This window comes from Ornithorhynchus anatinus, chromosome 7 (assembly GCF_004115215.2).
Source record: "Ornithorhynchus anatinus isolate Pmale09 chromosome 7, mOrnAna1.pri.v4, whole genome shotgun sequence".
Classification (NCBI taxonomy): Eukaryota; Metazoa; Chordata; class Mammalia; order Monotremata; family Ornithorhynchidae; genus Ornithorhynchus; species Ornithorhynchus anatinus.
In genome coordinates this window covers 76,036,181-76,062,381 of record NC_041734.1, presented here as the reverse complement: position 1 = coordinate 76,062,381, position 26,201 = coordinate 76,036,181, and the positions used below count along the sequence as shown (strand labels likewise).

General features: G+C 48.2%; 1 protein-coding gene across 19 annotated transcripts in view; it reads left to right on the top strand.

Moving 5' to 3' along the window:
- ABI2 (abl interactor 2) overlaps positions 1-21,245 on the top strand; it is a 95,037-nt gene extending 73,792 nt beyond the window's left edge. For 2 of the 19 annotated variants that reach the window (XM_039912556.1, XM_039912558.1), the window contains 8 exons: positions 363-509; positions 1,310-1,434; positions 2,421-2,621; positions 5,566-5,724; positions 11,516-11,602; positions 14,977-15,150; positions 19,950-20,042; positions 20,305-21,245. In XM_039912556.1, coding sequence (XP_039768490.1) covers positions 363-509; positions 1,310-1,434; positions 2,421-2,621; positions 5,566-5,724; positions 11,516-11,602; positions 14,977-15,150; positions 19,950-20,042; positions 20,305-20,540 — 1,222 coding nt within the window. In that variant the 3' untranslated portion in view covers positions 20,541-21,245. Of the gene's footprint in view, positions 1-362; positions 510-1,309; positions 1,435-2,420; positions 2,622-5,565; positions 5,725-11,515; positions 11,603-14,976; positions 15,151-19,949; positions 20,282-20,304 lie in introns of those variants that run through there. The other 17 variants (XM_039912562.1, XM_039912560.1, XM_039912561.1 and 14 more) reach the window with 12 other exon arrangements.
- Positions 21,246-26,201: the final 4,956 nt, after the last annotated feature.

Sequence of the window (26,201 nt, the reverse complement as noted above, 5' to 3'; positions counted from 1 at the left end):
TGTCGGGGCTAGAGGATATTGGGCAGAAAAGAAGGGGGGTGACGGAAGGATGGATCTGATCTGGGGGTATTTTGACACAAGCAGATTCTGTGCAGAACAGCGTTGGCGTGGGTGGCAAAGGTGGGGAGCCACCCCCCAAAAAAGGCCATGCTTCCAAAAGCAAGGGAATGGCTGAAGAACTGGGGAGAAGGAGGAGGAGAAGGTCGCTAGTTCATTTTGACATTTTGGAAGATGTGGGAGTACACTAATTTCCCTGCCTCTGATTACCAGTTGTCGTTGAGTCTCCACTAGTGGCAACTCTTTTTGAAAATGTGCCTGAATGTGCTTAATTACACCATCCATATACGCTCTTCTTTTTATAGGCGTCACTCCCCCTATCGCACACTGGAGCCAGTGCGTCCTCCAGTGGTACCAAATGATTACGTACCTAGCCCAACCCGTAATATGGCTCCCTCGCAGCAGAGCCCTGTGAGGACAGCTTCTGTGAATCAAAGAAATCGCACGTACAGGTATTTTTTCTACCTCAGCACAAAATGTGATGGCCATAGTACCATAATCTGTTCCCATGCCTTCAGTGAAATTTCTCTCATTTCCAAAGGACCGAGTGCCTTTCCTTTCTTTCCTCCTCCAAACTACATTTGCTCACCCACCATCTCTGCTGATCTGATGCCCCTCCGAGGAACCAGGAAGTCACGCAAGAATAGCGGTTCTGAAAAAAATCTCAACCTCCAAATAGAACGCAAGAATTGCACGAGGGGGCTGTCGGGTGTAGATGCCGTGAGTCAGGAAGTTCAGTGCGGAAAAGTCTGAGGTTCTTTTGTCGGTGGGACTTTACGGATGAAAAACGACGCACGAGAAAATAGAGCCCATCGAAGCTTTATCATTCTTGTTATTAAAACAGTGGAGAAGGCCGATTAAGTGTGGTTCCCAAACTACAGCTTTATCGTAGGTGGAGTTTATTAAAAAAGGCAGTAGCTTTTCATACACAATGCTGATCTATCTAGATTCATCGACCATTCAGTAAATGTGTGCTTTTTACCAACTTGAATCCTCAGATTGTCCAAAACTTATCTTTTGAGAAGTCCCAATTTCCTTCTCCAAATTCATCTGCACTTCGATCTTTAAAGATGGTCCCGGTGGTAATCAGCCTCTGGAACTTGATTTGTTTCCTTCTGCCTTCAGAAGTTCGACACCTGTTTTATGACAGATGGCATAAATCCATTATTATTATTTTTTTGCATTTTGGGTAACACCGATAGAACCCTAATGTATGTAAATGTTAACGTGCCGGTGGATCTGACTTCTTTAGCAGCAGTGGGAGTAGTGGAGGGAGCCACCCGAGTAGCCGGAGCAGCAGCCGCGAGAACAGCGGAAGTGGAAGCGTCGGGGTTCCGATTGCCGTGCCTACTCCATCTCCTCCCAGTGTCTTTCCAGGTAAATGGAGATTGGGTTTCAGCCTCCTCCTTCGATTCTCTGACTGATGGATTGCAGTTTTTATGAAGTGTTTACTCAGTGTGGAGCCCCGCGCTAAGCACCTGAAGTGGAGGTTGCCCTTCCAACCGAGTCCATTTTGTAGAAGTGGAATAACGTTGCCTATTGAATTGTTTTCCACCCTGATGGCCCATATGTCCATTTTGAGAGTTTGGTGATCGAAGCCTAAGGGGTGAAGGGGTTGGTTTTCATATCCTTATGCATGCAGATTTGCCTGTTCCTTTTTTTTTTTAAATGTCGTACTTGTGGTGTGGTCAGTTGGTTACTTCCTGGTCCTCTAGAAGTGGGATGGTTCAGAGGTCATGTTCCCAAAAAAATTGTTTCCAAGGCAAGGTGCAAAAAAAGTACAGGAACAGTAAATTAAAACAAATTCTGGTAGCATTTTTGAGTCACGGAGATGGCTAATTGGTCATTTTTGCGTTTCTTTCTTAATTGATGTTTCAAGTTCTGTGCTTTTGCCGTAAAACCTTTTGAGTGGGATGACGGGGGATTTTGTCGTTGACCTAGATTGCGGTGAATAGAATAGGATGTTCTTTTCTGCTCCGATAACTTTTAAGTCCCACTCGCCTTCCGAAATATAAAATATTGAGTCTCGTACACTGTTTGTGGAGCGTTCTGGTACCAATTGCCGGGTAATTGAGGAAAACTTTTTTTACTCCACAGTAATGGCTTTTGGGTGAAAAGAACCATAAGCACTTCTTTCTTTCAGAACTTCTAAGTCAGTAACAGGGGCACACACGTTTTCCCCTGGGGCATGTTAAATTACTACCTGCCTACCTAATAACCCGCTAACCCGAGCTTCATTCTTTTGCCAGTTCTTTCAGTTTTCCATTTTGCTCGGGTTAAGCGCCGAATTCTCTAAGGGCTCGCTAATCCTGGCTAACACGATCTCCTTATTGATGGCTCCTCTTCCTCCTCTCTTCACTCAGCCCCCGCTGGCTCGGCTGGCACTCCTCCCCTTCCTGCTACTTCCACCCCTGCCCCACCCCCTCTCGCTCCTGCTTCTGCCCCTTCCTCCACCTCCGCCGCCCCAGATGCCATCGCTGCTGCGGCTGCTGCAGGAAGCCAGCCCCCCGCTGATGGCTTCACTTCTCCAACTCCCCCCGCTGTTTCTTCCACTCCACCTACAGGTGAGTGTCTGCTCTTTTGCGGGCAGGTGAATGCAGACTCCATGCTGGTCAGGTCTCCTGGGGTACTTGACTTTATGGCCTTTTCGGTGGCACGAAACGCTGAAGTGCCCAAGCCAGTCGAACGGTCGGCAGACCGTACGTTATGTGAACGCTGTACGTGTACGGAGAAAAATGGAGAATAAAGACCAGAGTCCAGACCGGACCAGGATGGTGCATTTAGTGCATTTTTTTGCTGGCATCTTTTTCCGAGTGGGGAGAATTGAATGTGTAGATTTGGGTCTATCGTTTGGTGGCCGGGTGGATTTGTTAGGTGACTGGTTTGAACCGGTATCTCTATTCCTCACATTATTTAGAAGCAGCCGGGATAGATTCTTTCATTTAGGAACCATCCTATTTCAGGAACGAACGTTAATAACTGATCAGGTCGGTAATGGAATTTTATTTAGGTTTGACAGACATTTTATTGCCCGGGACCTTTTTTCCTTAAAGGAGAACTCAGGATTGTGTTCAGTACCTTAGAGTCCACATGATTGGCGGAGGGTGTATTGAGGTCAGAAAGACTGATCTCTGAGGCCCCATTTGGAAATTTGTAGAACGTGAGAGTTCCGAGTTTTCAGAACTTGGAAAAGCGGCAGTAATGATAAGGCACAGATAGTTAAAAAATGCATAGAGTGCATTTAGTAAAACTTCCTGCTGGAGCTGGAAGGACAGTGGGTGGATATTCTCTAGAGAGGCAGAATACTGAAGATTATACTACCGAAATTGGAAGATGACCATGAAAGTAAGAAAATAAAATGCTGTAATAACAATAAAGAAGAGGGTTGATCCGAGATCCCAAAGGGTGGTTATTCATATCCAGGCCCCTCCTTTACCTACTTAATTTGCCACCCACACTTTCTCTGCTTTACCTTTCTTGGCATTTGGGCGAGTACAGTGGAATTAGCAGACCTGATCCCTGCCCTCAAGGATTTTAAAGTCTACCGGGGGAGATGGGCCCTAAAGTAGATTACAGATCGGAGCCAATAAGGCACGTGAAATCTGTCGTACATTAGTGCTAGAGGAGTTTGTGAGTCCAGAAGTGTTTGAGTGGCACAAAAAAGTCAAAGTGGCAGTTGGGGCTATAGAAATGGGGGAGATTAGAAAGCCTCCCGAAGGTGATGTGATTTAAGGAGAGGGTGGGCAGAGCAGTGGTTTGGCAGACTTTAGGGTGTGTGACTTCAGAGTCGGTGTCTAGGAGCTAAAATCAAATCCAGGTGAATATGCTCCGAATAGTTGATCTTGGTTACTTTGAGTGATCTTGGGTGATGGGTAGCATGGCTTGTTTATACCTAGCATTTGTAGAAAAGGCCAACCTCGGCGTTTGTCGATAAATGGCGATAGGTTCAAACGATTGAGTTAATTTTTTTTTTTAATTACAAAAGTGTGTGTAGTGAGAAAGGCTTCTTGGTGGCCATGGTTCACCTTGGTGCTTAAAATTCTTGCATATCCAAAATAGAATTGTTTTAATCAGCAGAATTTAATCTTCATATTTTGATATTTTCATTATATTGCAATAGGAAAAGCCTTAGGATCTTTTTTGACAGATGAGGATGATAAATACATTTGCAGTCAGGAACCAGTATCTATGAATTAAGTTGATACATTTTTAGAAACAGAATACCCAAAGGGTGGATTCAGCCATTTTATTAATGCATACCATTTCATCTTGAAGGGCGAAAATAGTAAAATTATAGTAAAGAGAAATATATCTTTTACCCCCACACAGGAAGTCTTGAACCGAGTTTCCTAAAAATATTAGTTTGTCTCATACTTACGATTCACTTTTGCTTGTTTTTAAATGCGCTAAATGGGTTAGAAATTCTCTAATTTGCTTTTCAAAGTAGTAGTTTTCCTTCAAGTTGAGTCTCTTGACTAATGATGTATATTTTTCCTTCAAGAGTGTTAGTCCAGGGGAGTGTAATGTGTGTGGTTTGATATGAGAGATCCTCATTACTTTTTTGCTGGGTGGTGTTTTCATAACTTGATAACATTTACACAGGCTTTTAATTTTTTAAGTCAACGGAGATGGGCCTAAGAATTAACATTTGCAAAATAGTAGTTGGCTTGGTTTGATGTGATATTTAACTGAAGCATTTTATTTACTGTTCTTAATAACCAGTCATCTTACTCTTCTCCTTTCTTAATTGCTTGTCTTATTTTCTTGAGTCGACCACAATTTGTAGCGAAATTGGAGCTCCCGTGAGAAGTCTGAATTGCTAGTTGAATGACTGACTGAAAAGTTGGGAAATTCTGTGCCGTCCAAGACCCCATAAACCAAAGGCAACACCCGATGAATATCAGTGAAATATTTTCCATTATTTTTCGGTGTAACTCCAGAGAGTCTTGTGGTGTGCCTCTCTGCTTTTGTGACTGATTAATGGTCGCTGAGTAAGAACCGCGTCTTGCATCTGAGGCACCTTGGATTTGGCTTGCCTACAGTTTAACAGAGAAGCAGCGTGGCTCAGTGGAAAGAACCCGGGCTTGGGAGTCAGATGTCATGGGTTCGAATCCCGGCTCTGTCACTTGTCAGCTGTGTGACTGTGGGCAAGTCACTTAACTTCTCTGTGCCTCAGTTACCTCATCTGTCAAATGGGGATTAAGACTGTGAGCCTCACGTGGGACAAACTGATTACCCTGTATTCATTCAATAGTATTTATTGAGCGGTTACTATGTGCAGAGCACTGTACTAAGCGCTTGGACTGTACAATTCGGCAACAGATAGAGACAACCCCAGCGCTTAGAACAGTGCTCTGCACATAGTAAGCGCTTAAGAAACACCAGCGTTATTATTTAAATCAGTGTCCTCCCTAAGAATTTATCAGCTGAAAAACTGTCAAATACAAGTGTAAGTAGGGCCGTTTGTTTTTTCTCCAGATGATATTTTCGTATTTCACTCCAAACCAGGTCACCCCGTTCAGTTCTACAGTATGAACAGACCTGTGTCTAGACACACTCCCCCAGCCATTGGGGGCTCTCTTCCCTACAGACGGCCTCCTTCCATCACCTCTCAGACGAACCTTCAGAACCAGGTGAACGGAGGACCTTTTTATAGCCAAAATCCAGGTATGATTTGCTGTCTGAGTTCTGGAAATGTATATCAGAAAGCACCCGTTACAACTGTGGTGTATAAAGACTACTGTTGTTTGATTTCCATTTGGCTCTTTGGTAACCGTGTCAAATAAAGGGTTTGTCAATAAGCCAGAAGACAGTTTCACCCCCAAGAAAGTTATGATCCAGCAGAAGTAATTTGGCACAGGAATCTGAAGGACATCACAATGAGGGCTGAGGGTGGGGAGTTCGGAACAAAGGAAGCGCTTCTTCACTCGGCGGGTGGTAAATATCATCATCAGTGGTTTTTATTGAGTGCTTACCATGAGCAGAGCACTGTACTAAGCTCTTGGGAGAGAGAGTTCAGCAGAATTGGCAGACCCATTCCCTGCCTAAAGTGAACAGTCTAGAGGGAAGACAGAAGGGGGAGACAGACATAAATGTAAGTAAATAACAAATATCATGTGCAGTTTGTTGAAGAAAGATTTGACAAGAGGTCCATAATGGGGTGTTTGGCAGGGAAATCAGAAATGTAAAAGAAACGTAAAGAGAATGATAATAATAATGTTGGTATTTGTTAAGCGCTTACTATGTGCTGAGCACTGTTCTAAGCACTGGGGTAGATATAGGGTAATGAGGTGGTCCCACGTGAGGCTCACCGCCTTCACCCACATTTTACAGATGAGGGAACTGAGGCCCGGAGAAGTGAAGTGATTTGCCCAAAGTCACACAGCTGACAGGTGGCGGAGGCAGGATTAGAACCCGTGACCTCTGACTCTGAGTCCAAACCTGGACTCTTTCCACTGAGCCACACTGCTGTTAGGAATGTTAGATTGTCTATCCTAACCATTTGGATTGACCCATAATGGCATTTCTTAGGTTTATTTGGCAGTTCTGGCCGGTCAGGGAGGAGCCCCTTCACCTTCACTTGTAGGGGCACTCCTTTTTAGGATCTTCTCGACCGCAACAGTATCTACTAAGTTGTCTACTAAGTGTCTGCTGGTTGCTCCAGTAGCGTGATTAGAGAAACAGCATGGCATAATGGATAGAGTATGGGCCTGGGAGGTCAGAAGGTCATGGGTTCTAATCCCAGCTCTGCCACTTGTCTGCTGTGTGATGTTGGGCAAGTCACTTCTCTTCTCTGTGCCTCAGTTACCTCATCTGTACAGTGGGGATTGAAGCTGTGAGCCCCACGTGGAAGAGGGAATCGTCCAACTCGATTTGCTTGTATCCACCCAGCGCTTAGAACAGTGCCTGGCACATAGTAAGCGCTTTACAAATATCATTATTATTATTATTACGCTTAACCAGGGTCAAGGATTTTCCTACTTGGACGGTTAGCTTATCAAGAACAACTCTCTCAGTCCTCCCAAGAATGTCGAATGTCACCGCACTGGATATCAGCCTTTCAGAACCAAGAATCTGCACAGAGGAACTGCTGATAGCCTAGTGGCAAGAGCACGGGCTTGGGAATCAGAAGTTCTAATCCCAGCTCTGCCACTTGTCTGCTGTGTGACCTTGGGCAAGTCACTTCACTTCTCTGGGCCTCAGTTACCTCATCTGTAAAAATGGGGATTAAGACTATGAGCCCCACGAGGGACACCCTGATCACCTTGTATCTACCCCAGTGCTTAGTACAGTGGTTGGCACATAGTAAGCACTTCATAAATACCAGAATTATTATTATTATTATTATCATTATTATTAATAATAGCATTAGTGGCTTGCACTCTTCCACTCACCCCTGCCAGTTATGCTCCTGCGGGAGTCCAGCCAGAAGGCAGGCTGGGGTGCAGCACAGCGTGAAGCGCATATGTGGTCTTTGCCCACAGTAGCCAACTGCTATTTGCATACATTTTTATTACCCTATTTATTTTGTTATCATTATAATGCATGCGAAAGGCGAGTTTCGCTGAAAATCTACTCCAGTGAATAGTACAGTGCCCGTCACATAGTAAGTGAGTAACAAATACCATAAATACAGAGTACTGAATGGAGGTCATGGAGTCGTGCCCTGCCTTGCTTCCTGCGTCTAAGGTGGTGCTGCATCTCCAGGTGGTTGGAAATCCTGTGACTGATACATTCCTCTTCGGTTTTATGAAAAAAGAACCATCTTGCTTCTAAGAAAATGCTCAGAGCATGAATCTAATAAGGGTGACGGGGAGAATTTTTAAATGAAGAGAATACATTTTTTTTTTTAATGGTATTCGTTATGTGCTGTTATTTGTTATGTATTGTGTGTCAAGCATCCTTCTAAGCACTGGAGGAGACACAAGTTTATCAGCTTGGGCACAGTTCCTGTCCCACATGTGCTCCCAGTTTTAGTAGTAGGGAGGAGGATTTAATTCCCATTTTACAAATGAGGGAACTGAGGCACAGTTAAGTGACTTGCCCAAGGCCACCCAGCAAGCGGATAGCGGAGTCGGGATCAGAACCCAAGTCCTCTGACTCCCAGGCCCGTGCTCTTTGTGCTTAATTTATAGTTGAGAAGTGCCTTTAGATCGAATGACCCTTGGTTTTGTTCTTAAATCTGTTGTTGCAGTGGTCATCTGGGATTTTTTTTAATCGTGTCTTGTTTTGTTCCCAAAATTATCAATGTCCCCTGGATTTTTCGAGAGACTACTGGGTGCAAATCATGTGCCAAATACTTGGGGAAAATATGCAAAAGAAATAAAGGATGCAGTCCCTGCCCCTGAGGAGCTTGTCATCGAGTGGAGGAAACCACCCCGGAGGAGAATAAGGGGAGTCTCTTGGCAGGTTGGGGGTTAGCGTAGCCCAGGCGGCCCAGGCAACGCCCAGGGAAAGGAGATGCCTGAGGGCCCCGGTTAGTTTGGAAGGGGGCACTGGCTGCAGAGGCAGAGCGAGACCGAATCCCGGGAACAAAATCCATCTCGGCAGCCCTGGCGAGGAGCGGGCCGACCTGCCAAGGGGAGGGGTCTTCGGAGGCCCTGGCAGTTAGTCTGCCGGGGGAGAAATTGGATCCACGGTTCATGCGGCACGGCCCAGTGGGTACAGCACGGACGTGGGAGTCAGAAGGGCATGGGTCCTAATCCCGGCTCCGCCACTTGTCTGCTCTGTGACCTTGGGCAGGTCACTTCCCTTCTCTGGGCCTCAGTTTCCTCATCTGTAAAATGAGGATGGAGACTGTGAGCCCCACGTGGGCCAGGAACTGTGCCCAACCTGATTTGCTTGTATCCATGCCAGGGTTTAGTTCAGTGTCTGGCACAAAGTAAGCACTTAACAAATATTATTATAATTATGATGATGATGATGATACAGGGAGGGGCTGGTTGGTGGATTAGTCCCCAGTAACCCTTTTTGGGATTCTAGGCTAGCTCAGTTGGACATTTTTTAACCATTAGGGTTTTCACCACTCACATGGGGAAGGCTGTTCCCAAATGTCATGTGCCGTTAGCTCGCTAATACAGTCTGGTTTCATATTTTTTTTTAACGGTTTTCTGGTTTTCATGTTTTTAATGTGACAGTGTGCTCTTAGGGCTGTTCTTTTGAGGTCTCTGGACTGTTGTTAGGACATTGCTGGACGGTGTGATGGGGCAAACGGGGTGGGGGAACAGTGGGAGAAAGCTGGGGAGTAAGGGAGAGGGAACAGGGCCAGGGAGGGAACTAAAGGGGTGGAGCCCAACTCCGTGAACCGCTCACTCTTCTCCCGTCACACCTTCTCCATGCCAGCGCTCTCCCCTGGGTCGATGCAGGTATGGAAATTCCTAGAGCCAACCACCAAGGGTGCTGTTGGATTAGGGTATCGCTGCCCAAATCAGCGTTCAATCAGTGAATCAGTCAGTCACATTTATTGAGCACTTATTATGGCAGAGCACTGTACTAAGCCCTCGGAAGAGTACGGTACAGAACGAGCCACTCATCCCTACCAGGATGAAAGGTTGAGGAAGGATTTATTTCCAGTCCTAAAATGCTGATCTGGGCCAAGTGAGGAGAGGAAGCTAAATTGACCACCCTCATCGTTTTTCTAAAACACTGACCCACACCAATTTTGGCTTTGCCTAAGGACCAAGCAGTACAGAGTGTTTTAAACTTTCTTCGAAAGGCACTCTCCCTCGTCCTCTAATTGGTTTACGGATTTAGAGTCCGAATCAGAACTTTGAAATCTCCTGGAACGTCTTTCATACTCTCCACTCTGTAAATCTTTGATTTTTAGGAATGTTTTTTCTCCTCTATCCCTCCCCACCTCCCCCTCATCCCCGGTATTATTTTCTGCATCGAATCCATCTATTTTCTAATCCGATTCCCTTTGGGGTGTTTTTCTGGCCTCACTTCTGTCTGTAGCAGCCACTTGGCTACACCTAGAGTCGATAGTAAATAACTCTGGGAGGAGGTGGTCCTCTTCTCTCTTTCTGGAGCATGCTTTAAATCCAGCTGGTTTTTGTCACATTTCTGCCTTGTCTGCTGGTTGAGGGAGCTTCCCCCCTCCCACTTGAGTTCTGCGAGACTACATACAAATCATGACAGTCATGACTTCACAGAACCCCGTAATGGAAAGAGCCCGAGCCTGGGAGTCAGAGGACCTGAGTTCTACTCCCGTCTCTGCCACGTCTCCTGTGTGACCTTGGGCAAGTTACTTAGCTTCTCTGTGCCTCGGTTACCCCATCTGCAAAATGGGTATTAAATCCTAACACTCCTACTTAGCCTGGGAGCCCCCATCTGGGACAAGGAGTGTCCCACCTGATTAACTTATATCTACCCCAGTGCTTAGAACAGTGTATTATTATTAGTTAATTGATGATAATAATAACAATAATGATAATAATAATAATGGAGTTCAGCATTTGCCTCTTTCAGAGTGCAGATGGATGCTGCTCATTGGCTGTGATTACAAACTGTCTCCAACGTCCCACTTTTACTTTGGGACATCTTGTAGTCATATTTCTATTGGCATCACTGAGCTGGTGACATCACTCACTTGCTCATCCAGGAGTAACTTGCTGTCATGTCTCTGACTGGCCAGAGAACATGTATCTCTCCCTTAGCCAGTTTAGGGCCCAGTCATTTAGATTGCTACCTTGCTTTGCCCCCATCTGTGCCCACAACTTTGGCCAAAACATTAGGTTCCTGCCAACTTGTCCATTCTCCAGTCCAGAAGCAGTATGGTGGAGTGGAAAGAGCCTAGGCCTGGGAGTCAGAGGACCTAGGTTATAATCCTTGCCCTGCCACTTTCCTGCTGTGTGACCTTAGGCAAAGCCACTTAACTTCTCTGGCCTCAGTTTCTGTACCTGTAAATGGGGATTCCGTATCTGACCTCCTTCCCTCTTAAACTGTGACCCCCATATGCGATAGGGACTGTGTCTGACGTGATTAGCTTGTACCTGCCCCAGCGCTTAGTACGGTGCTTGGCACAGAGTAAGCGCATAAGAAATACAGTTGCCGTTGGTATTAGTGAGACATCCAGGGAAAAGCAGAGTGAGGGAGCAATGGATCTGAGTTGGGAGATTCAAAAGCGGGGGCCGTTTATTAAGGAGGTTATCTGGGAGGAGGAAAGAGTGTGAATTTATTAAGGAGGTTATCTGGGAGGAGGAAAGAGGGCGTACTGGGGAAAACCGCAGGGGGGTAAGAAGGTAGGGAGCCGAGGGACCCGGGAAGATGGTGGGTTTTCATTTTTTATGAAGAAGCAGTAGAGATTCCCGGATGGTTTGGGGGTTTTCTGAAGTCATTGGAAGAATTATTTCCAAATGGTGACTTCTTCTCAGCTGCTCATTTTATTATGTCACCCTGTTCTATTGGGACTCTGTTTTTCCTTCCCCTTACCCCCTGACCTCTTTCTGTTCTTTCGCAGTATCTCTCGCTCCTCCTCCTCCCTCGATTCTGCAGGTAACTCCTCAGTTACCGCTAATGGGATTTGTGGCCAGAGTCCAAGAAAATAGTAAGTTTTTTGCCTTTGTTATGTTTTTGATCAGATTGCCAGGATAAAATATATTATTAAGCAGGATTTTGAAAGGCCAGCAGTGAGCTCTCATTTATTCCTTTTCTTTTGCCCTGGTAGGGAATTGGATACAGCGTACTTGCTTAGATGATGGACTCAAAAGAAATTGTGTAGGCTTTAAAGTTATTTTCAGATTTTAGAATTGCATTCAGTGTTTTTCACTTCATTTAAAAATCCAGGTAATTTTTGGTTCTTTTAAAGTGTGTTATTTCATGTAAAATAGTGTATTAATCTTGGCAGTATTGCTGGTGGAACGTGCAGCGGAGCAAAACTTCAGACGTCCATTACGCGCAGAGAAATGTTCTAAAGTATTTTTAGAAAAGTAGAAACGTACTTTGAAATCGAATCGTACACTGCAGTAAGCTTAGTTGCCGGAACTGGACATACTTCACAAGTTAAGGTTAACGTTTGCCACGCAAATTGGACAACCTTTAAAATGCTGAAATAGGGTCAGACTAAAAGTGCTGAAGATTGTGGATGTTTTCAGGTGAGAACTCGCTGCAAATCTGAAGCATTCCCAAGGGAGATAGCGGAGAATGTCTGTCCTCCTTTGGGAATCGATTCAGTCTAACGTCAAGGTGGCTGTGGCTATGATTGGTGTGGAAAAACCCAGAGAGCTACATCAAAACATTGACTCCTCTAAATTGTGATCAATGACCGCACGTAAATATTTAACAGGGTCTGCAGGCGTAGGGCTCGGTAAGGTGGGTTATCTGAAGAAGTTCATTCAATAGTATTTATTGAGCGCTTACTACGTGCAGAGCACTGTAATAAGTGCTTGGAATGTACAAATTGAAGTCCATCAAGACCCTCCATTAGCCACTGAAGTCTGATTTCACCCACTCAGTTATGCACAGCAGGTAATATGGTGGAAGAAAAAAATCCCTATTTATGCAATGGATTTTCACGGCCATGTTTAAGGAGACACCGGGGAACCTGGTCGCCGGATTAGACTCTGCACCTAGTTCTGTGGAAAGAGTGCGGGCTTGGGAGTCAGAGATCACGGGTTCTAATGCCGGCTCCGCCGCTAGTCAGCTGTGTGACCTTGGGCAAGTCACTTAACTTCTCTGTGCCTCAGTGACCTCATCTGTAAAATGGGGATTAAGACTGTGAGCCTCACGTGGGACAACCTGATTACCCTGTATCTCCCCCAGTGCTTAGAACAGTGCTCTGCGCATAGTAAGCGCTTAACAAATAAACAACATTATTATTACTATTATCAAAACAGAGATCAGGTGTTTGCCGGAATCAGGGAAGCTGCTCACAACCCAAGATGGACGACTGATGAAGGCGAAACTGGCAGTAGTGAAATAAACCACATCGAAGCCCCACTCAATCAGTGGGGTAGCCTAGGCTACTTGTGTTTCTCTACTCGGGTGAAGGCACGAAGTCACAGAGAAGCAGCATGGCTTAGTGGAAAGAGCCTGGGCTTGGGAGTCAGAGGTCATGGGTTCTGATCCCTACTCTGCCACTTAGCTATGTGATTTTGGGCAAGTCACAACTTCTCTCTGCTTCAGTTACCTCATCTGTAAAATGGGGTTGAAGACGGTGAGCCCCACGTGGGACAACCTCATTACCTTGTATCTACCCCAGTGCTTAGAACAGTCCTTGGCACATAGTAAGCGCTTAACAAATGCCATCATCATTATTATTATTATTGCCCAGGAACATGAGTGGTAAGAAGATCATTCTCCTCCCAAGTGCTTAGTACAGTGTTTTGCACACAGTAAGTGTTCAATAAGTACCATTGAATGAATTCTCTGCCCCTTTCTGCCCACAAAAGGGGGTTTCTGGTGAGGACGGGCACATCCGTGATCTGTTGGGGTTTGGGAACATTTGGGGTCCCAGTGGTTTTGTACAGGCCGGTTATTAACCTGTAGTAACGGCAGCCGGCCTGACTCAGACCTCAGACCATGAGGGTTACTGGAGCTCTGAACAGGTTGCCCCATTCTGGGCTCACAGTCACAGTTGCTTTCCAAAGGCCCTGATCCAGGCTCTGCAACTTTCCAGCAGGTGGAATTATTTCTGGCCCGCAGTAACGTCGTCCCCAAGCCGGTCCTCTTGGCATTGAATCTCGTTATTAATAATGAGGGTTTTTATTAAGCGCTTACTATGTGCCAAGCACTACCTTGAGCTGGGGCGATCCTCCAACAGGGCAGGATGCTGCCTCCCACTTAGGCATCTCACATGGCCGTGTTCGTAGTCTACCTGCTCTTCCTTCGCTCAGATGGATCTCTCTTCTGTACCCCCTCATCAGTCGTATTTATTGAGCGCTTACTCTGTGTATAACAGTTGGTCGACACGTTCCCTACCCACAACGAGCTTACAGTCTAGAGGGCTGATTCTCTCCTAGTGACCTTCTCTCCCTTACCCTCCCGCCCCAGTCTGCCGGAGTGCCTTCTTTAATCCACAGTGGCCACCTGCAGTCACCTTAAAGGGCTCTCCTGGCTCTGGTTTTGTTAACCAGGAGCAGTGTGAGAGAGCGATTTGCAGTTCAGGGGCTCTCCGACACCATCTCTCTCTCAGGAGAAGCAGCGTGGCTTAGTGGAAAGAGGTCGGGGCTTCTAATCCCAGCTCTGCCACTCATCAGCTGGGTGACCTTGGGCAAGTCTCTTTACTTCTCTATGCCTCAGTTACCTCCTCTGTAAAATGGAGATGAAGACTGTGAGCCCCACATGGGACAACGAGATTACCTTATGTCTACCTCAATGCTTAGAACAGTGCTTGGCACACAGTAAGTGCTTAACAAATACCAACGTTATCATTAGTGTTATCTCTCCATGTTTCACGTAGCCACCAGGTGGCTGGAATCTCCCAGGGTAAGAAATCCCCATTTAACTTGAATCAGCATTTTTAAAAACATCCACCTGCCATGGGTTTTTTTTTTTAAATTGTATTTATTGAGCGCTTACTATCTGCAGAGCACTGTACTAAGTGCTTGGAAGATCACAATATAACACTTACATCGTTAGGATCCGTAGCCTGGTTGGGTCGTAGATTTCTAGGTTTTAATGCTTTTAAATAAATTATATGCTGGATAAATTATTCCATGAAATACATAAGACTCGTGGAGGAAAAGAGGCACATTGGAGAGAAAAGCCTCAACTGGTAAGAATCATTTGGCCAGGTTTTCTAACGGTTTAAGTGCTGTGGGAGAACTTATTGGGAAATTTAGAACAGCAAACTGGTGCTCAGCTCATTGAACAGTCCACGAAAATAGAATGGGAAAGCTTTGGAGTCAGAAGTGAGACTTTTTCTTCCTACGGTGTGGAGGCTGTATCATTTTTGGGATCCCCTTAATGCTTTGCTTTTAGTTTCAGATACACCCCCGCCTCCACCTCCTGCAGAAGAGCCAGTATTTGATGAGTCCCCACCTCCACCCCCACCTCCAGAAGACTACGAAGAAGAGGAGGCAGCTGTGGTTGAGTATAGTGATCCTTATGCTGAGGAGGACCCGCCTTGGGCCCCCCGGACCTACTTAGAAAAAGGTAATTATAACAATGAAGTCTGCTGAGTCACAGACAGAAATTCACATATAAGAGGGATCGTTTTAGTATTGGTGGTGGTGGTGGTGATGATGACGATGAAGTCTCCCATTGAGACTGACGGACAAACCTTAATCCTGATGAGACCCTGCATGGAGGAATTGAATTGAGTGGTAGTGATTTGTATTTCAGCCATCTCTGGTAGGGAGGGAGGACGAGAGAGAGGGGAAACAATTGGTTTTATTCTGAGTCCACTGTTTGTGAATATATGTAGGTCGTCTACAAACCTATCAATCGATCAACCAATCAGTGGTATTTATTGAGTGCTTACTGTGGGCAGACCACTGTACTAACTGCTTGGGAGAGTCCCAGTATAACATAATTGATAGACACGTTCCCTGCCCAATCGTTGGTTCTTAAGCTCTTAATTGGTGGGGCAGGAAGCATGTCTTCTGCTCCTGCCCTACTTCCCCTGTGCTCAGTACTTTGCACTGCGTTTAGTAGGCGAGGGGTCGGGAGCCCACGGCTCGGGAGCGAGGCGTGGCTCTACTTGGTATCCAGTGTGCCGCTCCAGCAGAGGTGCCCTCTGTGTGGGAGCCACCGTCCCAGAGGGTTCGGCATCGGGAGAACCCGGTGAGGTTTCCCACATCAAGCAACCAATCAGTGGGGATTTGCTGAGCGCTTCCCGAGCAGAGCACTCTACTGAGTGCTTGGGAAAGTACAATACAGAAGAGGTGGTAGAAGGCAAGGCCAGTCGGATCTGTTCCCGCCCTGTCCCCCTAACCTCCGTGGGGGTGTGGGGGCCGGCCGTCCTCCGCCCCAGTGGTGAGGCGCCCTCCGAGCCTGCCTCCACACCCGTGGTCTCCGTCAGCAAGCTCCAGGTGTGCTGAGGGGTGCCAGCCACGTCTGGCGGTGACCAACGGGAGGGACCGCCCGGGGCAGGAAGCAAGAGCCGCCTCGGCCCGGGGGCTGCCCATACTGACTGTGGTACTGTGCTGCGTCCCCGGTCTTGAAGAAGAACAGGGCCCGGCACGTACCACATACAGTGAGTGCGGAGGAGAAGGAGGTGGAGGAGGGAGAACTGCTTAATGTAGCTCTGGCAGCTGCAAGGCCACTAACCAGGAAGGGGACAGCTAACGTTAGCAGAGATTGTCCAGGCCCCGTCTCTTCCCCGAGCCGGGAAGGAGGCATTTCGTTCCGAGCACTCGCCTCCCTCACAGGCTCTCTCCTCCCCGGCTCCCTCCCCACAAAAAGCAGCAGGAGAAGCAGCGTGGCCCCGTAGACAGAACCTGGGTCCGGGAGCCAGAAGGACCTGGGTTTTAATCCCAGCTCTGCCACTTGTCTGCTGTGCGACCTTAATTTCTCCGTGCCTCAGTAATCTCATCTGTAAAGTGGGGATTAAGCCTGGGAGCCCTATGTGGGACATGGATTATGTCCGACTTATTTCCTGTCTACCCCAGCACCTGGCACATAGTAAGAGTTTAGCAGATACCATTAAAAAAAAAGTAAGCTTGATCTGATTTTAGTCTTTTGGGCCTCTTTATCCCTTGAAACCTCCCCTCCTTCATCCTCCCCATCCGCATGCTAACAACCCTGCCCCTCCAGCGAAATTTAGCAAAGGTGTTACCATACAACTTTTTAAAATTTTATAGTCTTTGTTAAACACTCTCTGTGTGCCAGGAACTGGGGTAGCTACAAGCTAATCAAGTTGGACATAGTTTATGACCCACTTGGGGCTCATTCGTAATCCCCATTTTACAGATGAGGTAATTGAGGCGCAGGGAAGTGAAGTGGCTTATAATAGTAATGATAATGATGGCATTTGTTAAGCACTTACTGTGTGCAAAGCACAGTTCCAAGCACTGGAGGGATACAAGGTGATCAAGTTGTCCCATGTGGCGCTCACAGTCTTCATACCCGTTTTACAGATGAGGTAAATCAGACCCAGAGAAGTGAAGTGACTTACCCAAGATCACACAGCATACCAGTGGCAGAGCTGGGATTAGAACCCAGATCCTTCTGATTCTCAAGCCCATGCTCTGTCCACTAAGTGTTTGTGTGTTAACTCTTCATAACTGCTACTCTTCCTTCTATTTTTTCCGCTTAAAGGGAGGCAGCGTGGCCTAGTGGAGAAAACACAGAACTTGAGTTAAGTGGTCTGGAGTCTGGTCTCAGCTTTGTCACAGACCTGCTGTGTGAATTGAGCAAATCACTTCACCTCCCCTGGGTCTCGTTTTCCCCATCTGTAAAATGGGTCTAGGGAACTCACTATCCCTCCCTCTTACACTGGGAGTCCCTTTGTGGTACAGGGACTGTGTCCGATCTGATCCATTTATTGCCCGTCCCACCACTTAGCCAGGTGCTTAGCAGATATGTACCTAATAAATATTGTTCTCGTAATTCTTATTATTATTATTACTACCTCTGGGTATCAATTGCTCAACAGTTTCATTCCATAACCGGTAAATGCTTTCTAAACAGTAACTCAGTAGAAAAGTTCCCAATGATTATTTAGTAGAAGGCTACGGTCACAAAGATTGGAATCATTTAAGAAGACAGCTAAAAGGCTAACGCACAGCTGTTTTTCAAGAGGAAGAGGGTTCTTTAGAGTGAGGAGCTATCTCAGCAAAAAGTCCATGGGGAAACAGAATCCTGTAGAGTTGGAATGAACCTTTTATCACTTCCAATTTTATGTGCTGAATGGCAACTCTTTGGGCAGTCAAGTGGAGTTTGTCTTCAAGTAGTACTTATCATTGCCCTGTAACTTCGGCAAGAGAAACTAGGTCACCAGGCAGTTGCTCACCTGTGAAATTTATATGCATTTATGAGGCCCCAAGTTTCCCGCTTCCTTTCCTAGAGGTGACACCACGCCTGCATTGCATTTTATCAACAGGTGGAAGGAAATTCTGCCTTGTCTGGGGGACCGCATGCCATCTAATTGGTTGAATTATTTTTAGGACTCTTGGCCACAGAGAGTTGCTAATGCTGTCCTTAGCACTGCCTCTCTAAACAGTTATTCAGGGAAGCTGCATAAGTGTTTAAAACTTGTGATCTGTATTTCCCCAACGCAGCACAAAATTTAGTTGGTACCATTTAAATTGTGTTAAAAGCAGTAGATATTTAAGTGGTGCAGACAAGAAACCCAGAATGAAAAATTTTTTTTGCCAATACCCAGGTACTCGATCAAGCAGTGGAATTTAATCAATCAATCAGGCATATTTATTTATTGAGTGCTTATTGTGCGCTAAGCACTGTTCTAAGCGTTTGTGAGAATACAACACAACAGTGAGCCCACTGTTGAGCAGGGATTGTCTCTATCTGTTGCCAAATTGTACTTTCCAAGCGCTTAGTACAGTGCTGTGTACACAGTAAGCACTCAATAAATACGATTGATTGAATGAATGAATAACAGACACATTCCCTGCCCACAGTGAGCTCACAGTCTAGAAGGAGAGACAGGCATTAATGTAAATAAATTACATATAATTTACATGTATGTAAGTCAGTTGAATTCAACAGCACCGACCGAATGTGAAACATTATACCACGTGTTGGGAGGGTAAAGCCGAAACAAGACACACATTTCTCCACCCTCAAGAACTTACAGTCTAACGGGAGAGACAGAGATGCCAAAATGATTTACAAAGAGGGGCACAGGAGAGAGAATAAGGATGCCACTGGCAGTAACACAAGTAGGTTAGGATGAAACACTTGAATAAATAACTGAACGAAACGCACATACCCACGTAAGTGCAGAGGAAAGGGATAAAATGCATCTCACTAGATTGTAAGTTCATTGTGGACAGGGGTAATGTCTACCAACCTGTTGCATTGTACTCTTCCAACTGCTTAGGACAGTGCTCTGCACACAGTAAGTGCTCAGTAATACCACTGATTGATCGATTTATGTAAAGCGTAAGTGTGCGCGCTAGGCAGATATCCATCGATGATATTTATTGAGTACTTACAACTGTGTAACGGTGTTGGTGGACGTGTTCCCTTCCCGGGCAAGACTGGGATGTTGTAACTCAAATGGCAAAGGAATCCTGGAGAAGAGATAGCCCGCACTCCAGGATAGGCTGGAGAAAATTCCAGTCTGTTTTTGGAGAAGCTCCCTGGTAACACAGGGTGATTTTTTTTGGGGGGGGGGGTTAGTCACCAAGTCTTATTTACTGAATATTTCCTGTGGGCAGAGCGTGTACTAAGTACTTGGGAGAGTAGAATGTAATAGAATAGGTGGATACGTTCCCCTGTCCACAGCAAACTTAAAGTCTAGAGGGGCACGGCCGTGGAAGGGTGAGGAGACTGTTCAGATGGAATTTGGTCATTCCAGGACAGTCTCATCCAGATACATCTTGGTTAGGTGGCGATTCAGAATCAGTCAGCTAGTGGCATTTTGAGTGCGTACCCTGTGCGGAGCCTGGTACTGACTTCTAGGGAGAGGCCAGTACAATATAGTTGGTAGACATGATCCCTGCCTATAAGGATCTCATTTTCTAGTGGTCTCATCTGCTAGGAATTAGGTATCAGGACACGAGGCCCCATTTTGGAACCAGGGGTCCCGGTTTCGGGCGTTCCTCAGGTTACTGAACTTTCTGGAGAATGGGCGAGCGCACCCAGCTCACCTCTGGTTCCCGTGAACGGCCAGGCCATCCCTGCGGCCGGGGGCTCCTTGGAGAAAATGATGATCATTGAGTGGCTCGAGGCGGGGAGGGGCCCATCGCCCCGGTCATTCGTTTTCTCGGTTTTGTCGTCCCGCCCGCTTCCCCTTTTCCTGCAGTGGTTTCTCTGTTCTTTTCTAGTCGTGGCGATTTATGACTACACAAAAGACAAGGAAGATGAGCTCTCATTTCAGGAAGGAGCCATCATTTACGTCATCAAGAAGAACGACGACGGTTGGTATGAGGGCGTCATGAATGGAGTGACGGGGCTCTTCCCAGGGAATTACGTGGAGTCCATCATGCATTACTCTGAGTGAAGAACCCCCGCCCCCACCCCCTCTATCCCGTCCCCAGACTGAACCTCTTCTCACGGGAACTGGCGGGGCTGCCTAGGTTTCCAGGAGGCCTCGAGGGGCCACTCGAGCGAACTGAATGAAGGACGATTGTAATAAAACCACTATTTTGGGTTTTCATTTTTTTTTTCATTATAAAAAAGTTAGTGACCTGAGTTTGAACAAATGGATCTTCCTGTTGCCAGTAGTGGCTGCGATGAGCCGTCTGAAGTCGAGTAAGCTGACCGGTTCACTCTCGGATACCTTGGAGGCGCACGATGGCGCCAGGGAGCCGATGCCCCGTCGGAATCCTACTGACTCCGTCGGGATCCGGGATCCCCTCTCCTCCCCGACCCCCGCAGGACCGTGGCACCCCTGCCATTTTCCCCCTTGCTCCTAGCTGCGGGGCTTTGGGGTCGATTTACAGTTCAGTGAACGTCCTTCCCACCCTGGCTTCGCTTCTGTGAGGAATAAAGAGCACATATGGGTGACCTAGCGCTTGAATTCCCTGTATCAGTTCCCATCCAACTCGCAGGAGGTTTGATTTCCCGTGAAGATAAATCTTCCCGGAGCTGCTCAGCCCCGTGGGCCCGGCTTGCGGAGCCCAGAGCCGACCGGTCTCCCACCGCGGCTTTCGTCAAGGGCCATGGGACGGATGCGATCGGGAGGCGGCGGCCCCTCCGAGGGGCCGAAGCGGGGCAGGGCGAGAGGGAGAGGCCATCTGCTGTGGGGGCTGAGGATAGATAATGTTTGCAGATTCAAAACGGCCACGATGCACGTGTACCCTCTGTCTGTCGCTCTTCTGAATCTTTATCGTGAGTTGCATGGTCTCGCAGGGTCGACTTTCTGTTATTTCCGACTTGGTATTCCTGTAAATCTCCCAGAATCTAGGACACCCCGATCCTGAAGGTGTGGCTCACGAGAGAGGACCGGACCCGCCCCGACAACTAACCTCCGTTAGGGAGTAAAATGGCGACTGTCGCCACCGCCTCCTGGGCGCCCGGCCCCGTTAAGAGCCGAGCGCGACCGTAGGCGGTATTGGCAGCCGGCTTCCCTCCCTCTTCTCTGGGAGTAGCCCTGACGATTGTGCGTGTCCCAGAATCGGAGGGTGGCATGAAGTTATTCCCCCGAAGAGTTTGCACTTTAGTTCTAACTCAGACGAATAACGCGGTGGTGACCTGGCTCAGCGGGCCGTCCCTGAGCCAACGGGCTTCCGGCCGCCCGGCCGCGGCGGCCCGAGCGCGGCCCGGGCAGGACGGGTGGAACCCGAAGCGGCAGGCTGCACTGACTCGCTCCTCCGTTTGCACGGCGAACACTCCCCTGGAATCCTGCTTCCACCTTCCCATTTCAGGGCGGAGAGACCCAGTTCTCTCGTCAGTATTACTCAGTGTCACTCGCGCCACGGTCCTTTAGACCCCCGAAGGGGAGAGCGAGCCTTTGCGGTGGACACTCCCGCCAGGCGACCGCCCAGGGAGCAGACGCCCCAGAGGCGGGGCAGTGGAGTCTCTCGGCTCGATGGCGGAGGGCTGGGCCCGAGCTCGCCCCGATCCATTTCAGTATTTGGCTAAGACGGGGTGTCACTGGGACGGTGGCCTGGCCCGGAGGCTGGCTCGGGAGAGGGAGAAGAAAAAGGTCATTCATTTACACGGTGGATTTGGAATGGACCTTAACCACTAAGCGAACACCGGAGGGTTTATGCCTTCGGAGGCAGGTGTGACCGACGGAGGTGAGCAAAGGAAAACGATCCGAGGAGAAGTGACGCGCGTTAGTTAAGGTATGCGCTAGGGGGAGAGAGAGCGCTCTCGTGGATACGTGTCAGTTGAAGTTAGTGGGGAAACGGGGAAACTGTTATCCGGTGCCATTCACGCGTGTGCAAACAATCCACGCCCTCACTCTCTCTGTCTCCCACACAAGCACCAAATCTCAATTTTTCACTCCATGGATCACCCCGTTGAGAAACCTTTTCTTCGATGTCTTCCGCACGGAGAATCTTTCAGACCCTGCCACCTGGGTGTTTCCATTTGGTTCTCTCATTGGTTCGCCGCACTGGACGACCACTACACCTTCCCAGCCGGGACCGGGGTTGGGCAGTCCCGGACCAAAAATCTAGCACCCTTCTACGGGGGGAGTCGAGGGGGGCTGTCGGGAGTTCAGGTTTTTGGTGTGTAATAATGCTAAGGCAGAGGGAGACGTTTTCAGCTCTGAATTCAGATTGGGGCTCTTGGGTTTTGAATGCCGGGTAAGAAGATAATGAAATCTCCCTAGAACTGTTTATTCTCCTTCGCACACGTGCGGTGTTGCCTGCCATGGAGAGCCAGGGTAGCAAGTACCTTATCAAGTCTGAAAAGTGTCCTCAGCAGTTTCCACCGGTGAAAGGTGAAAGCGGATGAGACAGTCGTCCTGGATTGCGGAGCCGGGAAGCCGTGGTCCCGAGAGCCCCGGGATTCGGCGTAGCACTTGCCAAACTTGGCATCGTCCCAAGCCAAGCCCCGAGCCGGCGGAAGCCGGCTCGGTCGGGACTGACGTTGAAAGAAACGTTGCTTTTTGGTACGGCGTTGAATTCTGTAGGTCGTCTAGGAAGGATGCTTAGTGTCTATAGATCAGGCCCAGAGTAATGAGAGAGTTTATTGTATGTAACGGTTCATAGACTGCATGCTATTTATAAAGTCGGTGAGGCCAGTGTATTCCATCACATCATTTGTAAGATTTCCACAGTTGAACGTGACCTCCATTTGTATAAATGTGGACGGAAAAAGGGGGTGAGAGTTTGGGAGGACCTGATGTTCAGAAATGATCGTTCAGAAGTCTCCGGCAGGGCGTTCTCATCTCAAAGCTGTAGCGTAGATGAGGCATATTAATAAGATCACTCACCAGTTGGGTATTTTCACTGCAGGAGGAGGAAATGATATCGCAGCCGTTATCCCAAAAAAGTTGTCGCAGGGTCTCAGCAAAGTGCTCGTTTCGAGTTTGTCCCCCCCGCACCCCATTCTCATTCTAGCAACTCGTTGGATAGTCCTACAGAGACAAGTGTAACACGGCTTCTCTCGTTTCATAGCCTAAAGGCTAGGGAATCCTAAAGTCTGACAGACGGGCCCTACAATCAAAGACTTGAAAGTCGTGGAAAAAGCTAGATTTGGGGAGATTTGGCAGATACTTTTCTGTTGGGAGTTGAAGATGTGGCATTTAATATCAGTGGTAGGCAGAGCGCTGTGCCAAGCACTTGGGAGGGTACAATATCTAACAGAGTTGGCAGACATATTCCCTGCCCATATGAGTTTACAGTCTAGAATCGCAACGTAACTTGGTTATCCCATCCTTACTTAGAGCCTCGCCCATTTGGAGCATTCCTCTCAGACAGCCATCCCAGAAATCCCTCCTTGGGATTTATGCCTTCCTGACTCATTTACAACCGCCTTTCCCAGCGGCATAATATTGTCCTGGGAAATTCCCGGGAGGCGGGCAGAAGGGATGGAAAGAGGGCGTCGGCACTAAACTCTGCAAGCACAACTTTCAGTGACCAAAGTGACCACTCTTTAAACCAGAAGCTACAAATTCAAGCGATCTCAAGGGGGTAGGTTGAGGGAAGAGAGGCGAGGGGAGGGAATGGGAAGAGTGAAAACTGGAGGAAAACAGTTCATCGTCGAAGGGTTCTGTGGCTTCCCACCTTACGGTGGGCAGAAACTCCGATTAGCCCCGTCCCATTTCCCAGTTAGAAAAGGCCGCAGCTGGGTCAGACCGTCATGACGCCACGTCAGTCCCCTCCCTCGGCTCCTGCCCTGTCTTTTCTCCCCGTAACCTCCGATCTGTTCCTCTTGCCTGTGACTTGCTTATCCCTTCCTCTCTCCTACCACCCTTTTCTCCCTCCTTCCCTTTTTTTTTTTGGTTTTCTTTACTCTCTGAGCAGCAAATCTCTTCTCCTCATCTCTGATACCAGGCCACGCAGCTGGCCAATCTCCAGCTCCTCACCGTCCCGGTTTACTACACTTGTTCCTCGCCAACGGGCCCAGTTTCCCTCTCCTTGTTCAACCGCTGTGATGTCGGGGGCCAGTCACGAGCCCTGGGGGAGAGGAGCCCCTTCTTCATTTGGGGGAAAACTGCCTCATAAAGCTAGGAGGCAACTAGGGCAGATTTTGGTCAGTTTTTCTGGTAGACAATAAACAGAAAAGCCCACCCAGATTTTTCAGTATTTTGGGGGGAGGGGGAATGGGGAGCATCTAAAACATTGCCCGACCCATCCACCCACCTTAAGCAGTCAAACATGCCCACAGTCCTGATTTTCATGATCGAGCCTAGACGTGGAAGTCAGAAAGACCAGGGTTCTAATCCCTGTGCGCTGTTTGCTGGGTGACCTTGGGCAAGTCACTTCACTGTCTGGGCCTCAGTGACCTCATCTGTAAAGTGGGGGTTAGGACTGGGAGCCCCAAAAGGGGCAGAGACTGTGTCCAACCCCATTTGCTTGTATCTACCCCAGTGCTTAGAACATTGCCTGGCGCACAGTAAGCACTTACCAGATAGCATTATTATTTTCACAAGCTGGCCCCCACAGTGTATCCGGGGCGTGTGGCCAGTCCCTTCCACGTGGGAAAGGAACCGTTTCCAATTTGCGGCGGGACAGAAAAAGACTAGACCATTTTCCCTGGAAGCTCGTGGCTCCGCTGAGCCGCCGTCTCCACGGGGCTCACCTTTGCTCCCTCGCCTAGTTCTCCGCTGACCGCTCGTCTGCCCGCCTCTCCCGGGACTGGGGGGCAGGCAGGGCAGGGCACGTGGGAGAATCTTCCGATTTTAGCTTCGCCACGACGAAGCTATCCCAAACCGTAGGAGCCCCGGGCTTGCCATTTGCCCCCAGTGCGATACAAGCCCGGCATCCAAGAAGTAGAACGGGAATAAACAGTGCCTTCCTCTGAAATTTTGCTTTATAACGTTCTGGGTCGATTTCTATAGAAACCATATGGGTAGCGAACCCACCCCTACCGCGTACTTTTCAGTCTCGCCGCCAGTAGTTTGAACACCTCCTTTTGATCACAACCGTGTTAGAATGACCTCTGCCCGGGGCGGGACCGAGCCAATCTCCTGAACTTTGTAATGCCGGCCTTCTCTGAGCGGGTTTGACCAGCCTGCTCTCCCCAGGGATATTTTCACTTTCAGCAAGTTCTCCTCTCCCGCCCTTGTCTTCATCTGTCTCGGATGATTGTTTTCTTCAGTGATGAACTATCAGGGATACCGGTTTGATGCCCTCTCCCGCCCCTGCCCCCTTCAGCTCTCTCATACTGGGCTTATAGAGACTATTTTCTTAACATTCGTAATGATCTCATTAAAGCAGATAACAGTGAGGAATTTCCAATTAACAGTGTATTACCAAGTTCTTGAATTCCTACGTTGGGGTTATGGAAAGGAAATGAGGGGTCTCGGTATTTCCCAGATCTCCTCACCAATCACTGTGTTGTGTGCTGGAAGCATCCTCAGCCGGTGGTTGGCCCTGCCCGGGTGCCCCTGTCTCCAAGCCTTTTCCTTCCTCAGTCAGCTTCTTGCACTGGGCACTGTTGGCTTTCACTTGGTGATGCCCAGCTGGCCAAGTGGGAAAGCCAGGGATGCAGGAGTTTCTGTTGCTATTCTTCCCTGAATGTCGGTTAAAGTGGAAAGGAACGAGTCCAGAAAACTCACCTCGCCCGAGCGAAAGGCTCCTCGGGCTAGACTGTGAATGGAGCGGGACACTGCCAACAAGCCAGATTCTGATCCCTGGACCGTGTGGCCTAGATGAGGGAGTGAGAAGCGAAAAGCAGCCTGTCGGCTCTCTAGCCTCGGTATCGGGAGATAAGGAACATCCACACGCTGTAGACCAAGCCCTCGGCTTCGGCCCCGCCGCGGCGCTTCTTCTTTTGCTTCCCCCGAATGCCCCAGGTCTGTTCTGCCTTCCTGGAAGCGGCTCGAGGTGGGGGTTGGTGGAGGGGCGAGGGGAAGAGCGGGGCCGGTCAGTCCTAGCTCACGGATCAGCAGCTTCTTGGGAGTTCAGGCTCTACCCCAAGGGGCGTCTTGGGGCCCCACCTCCGGCTCCAGCTGGGAT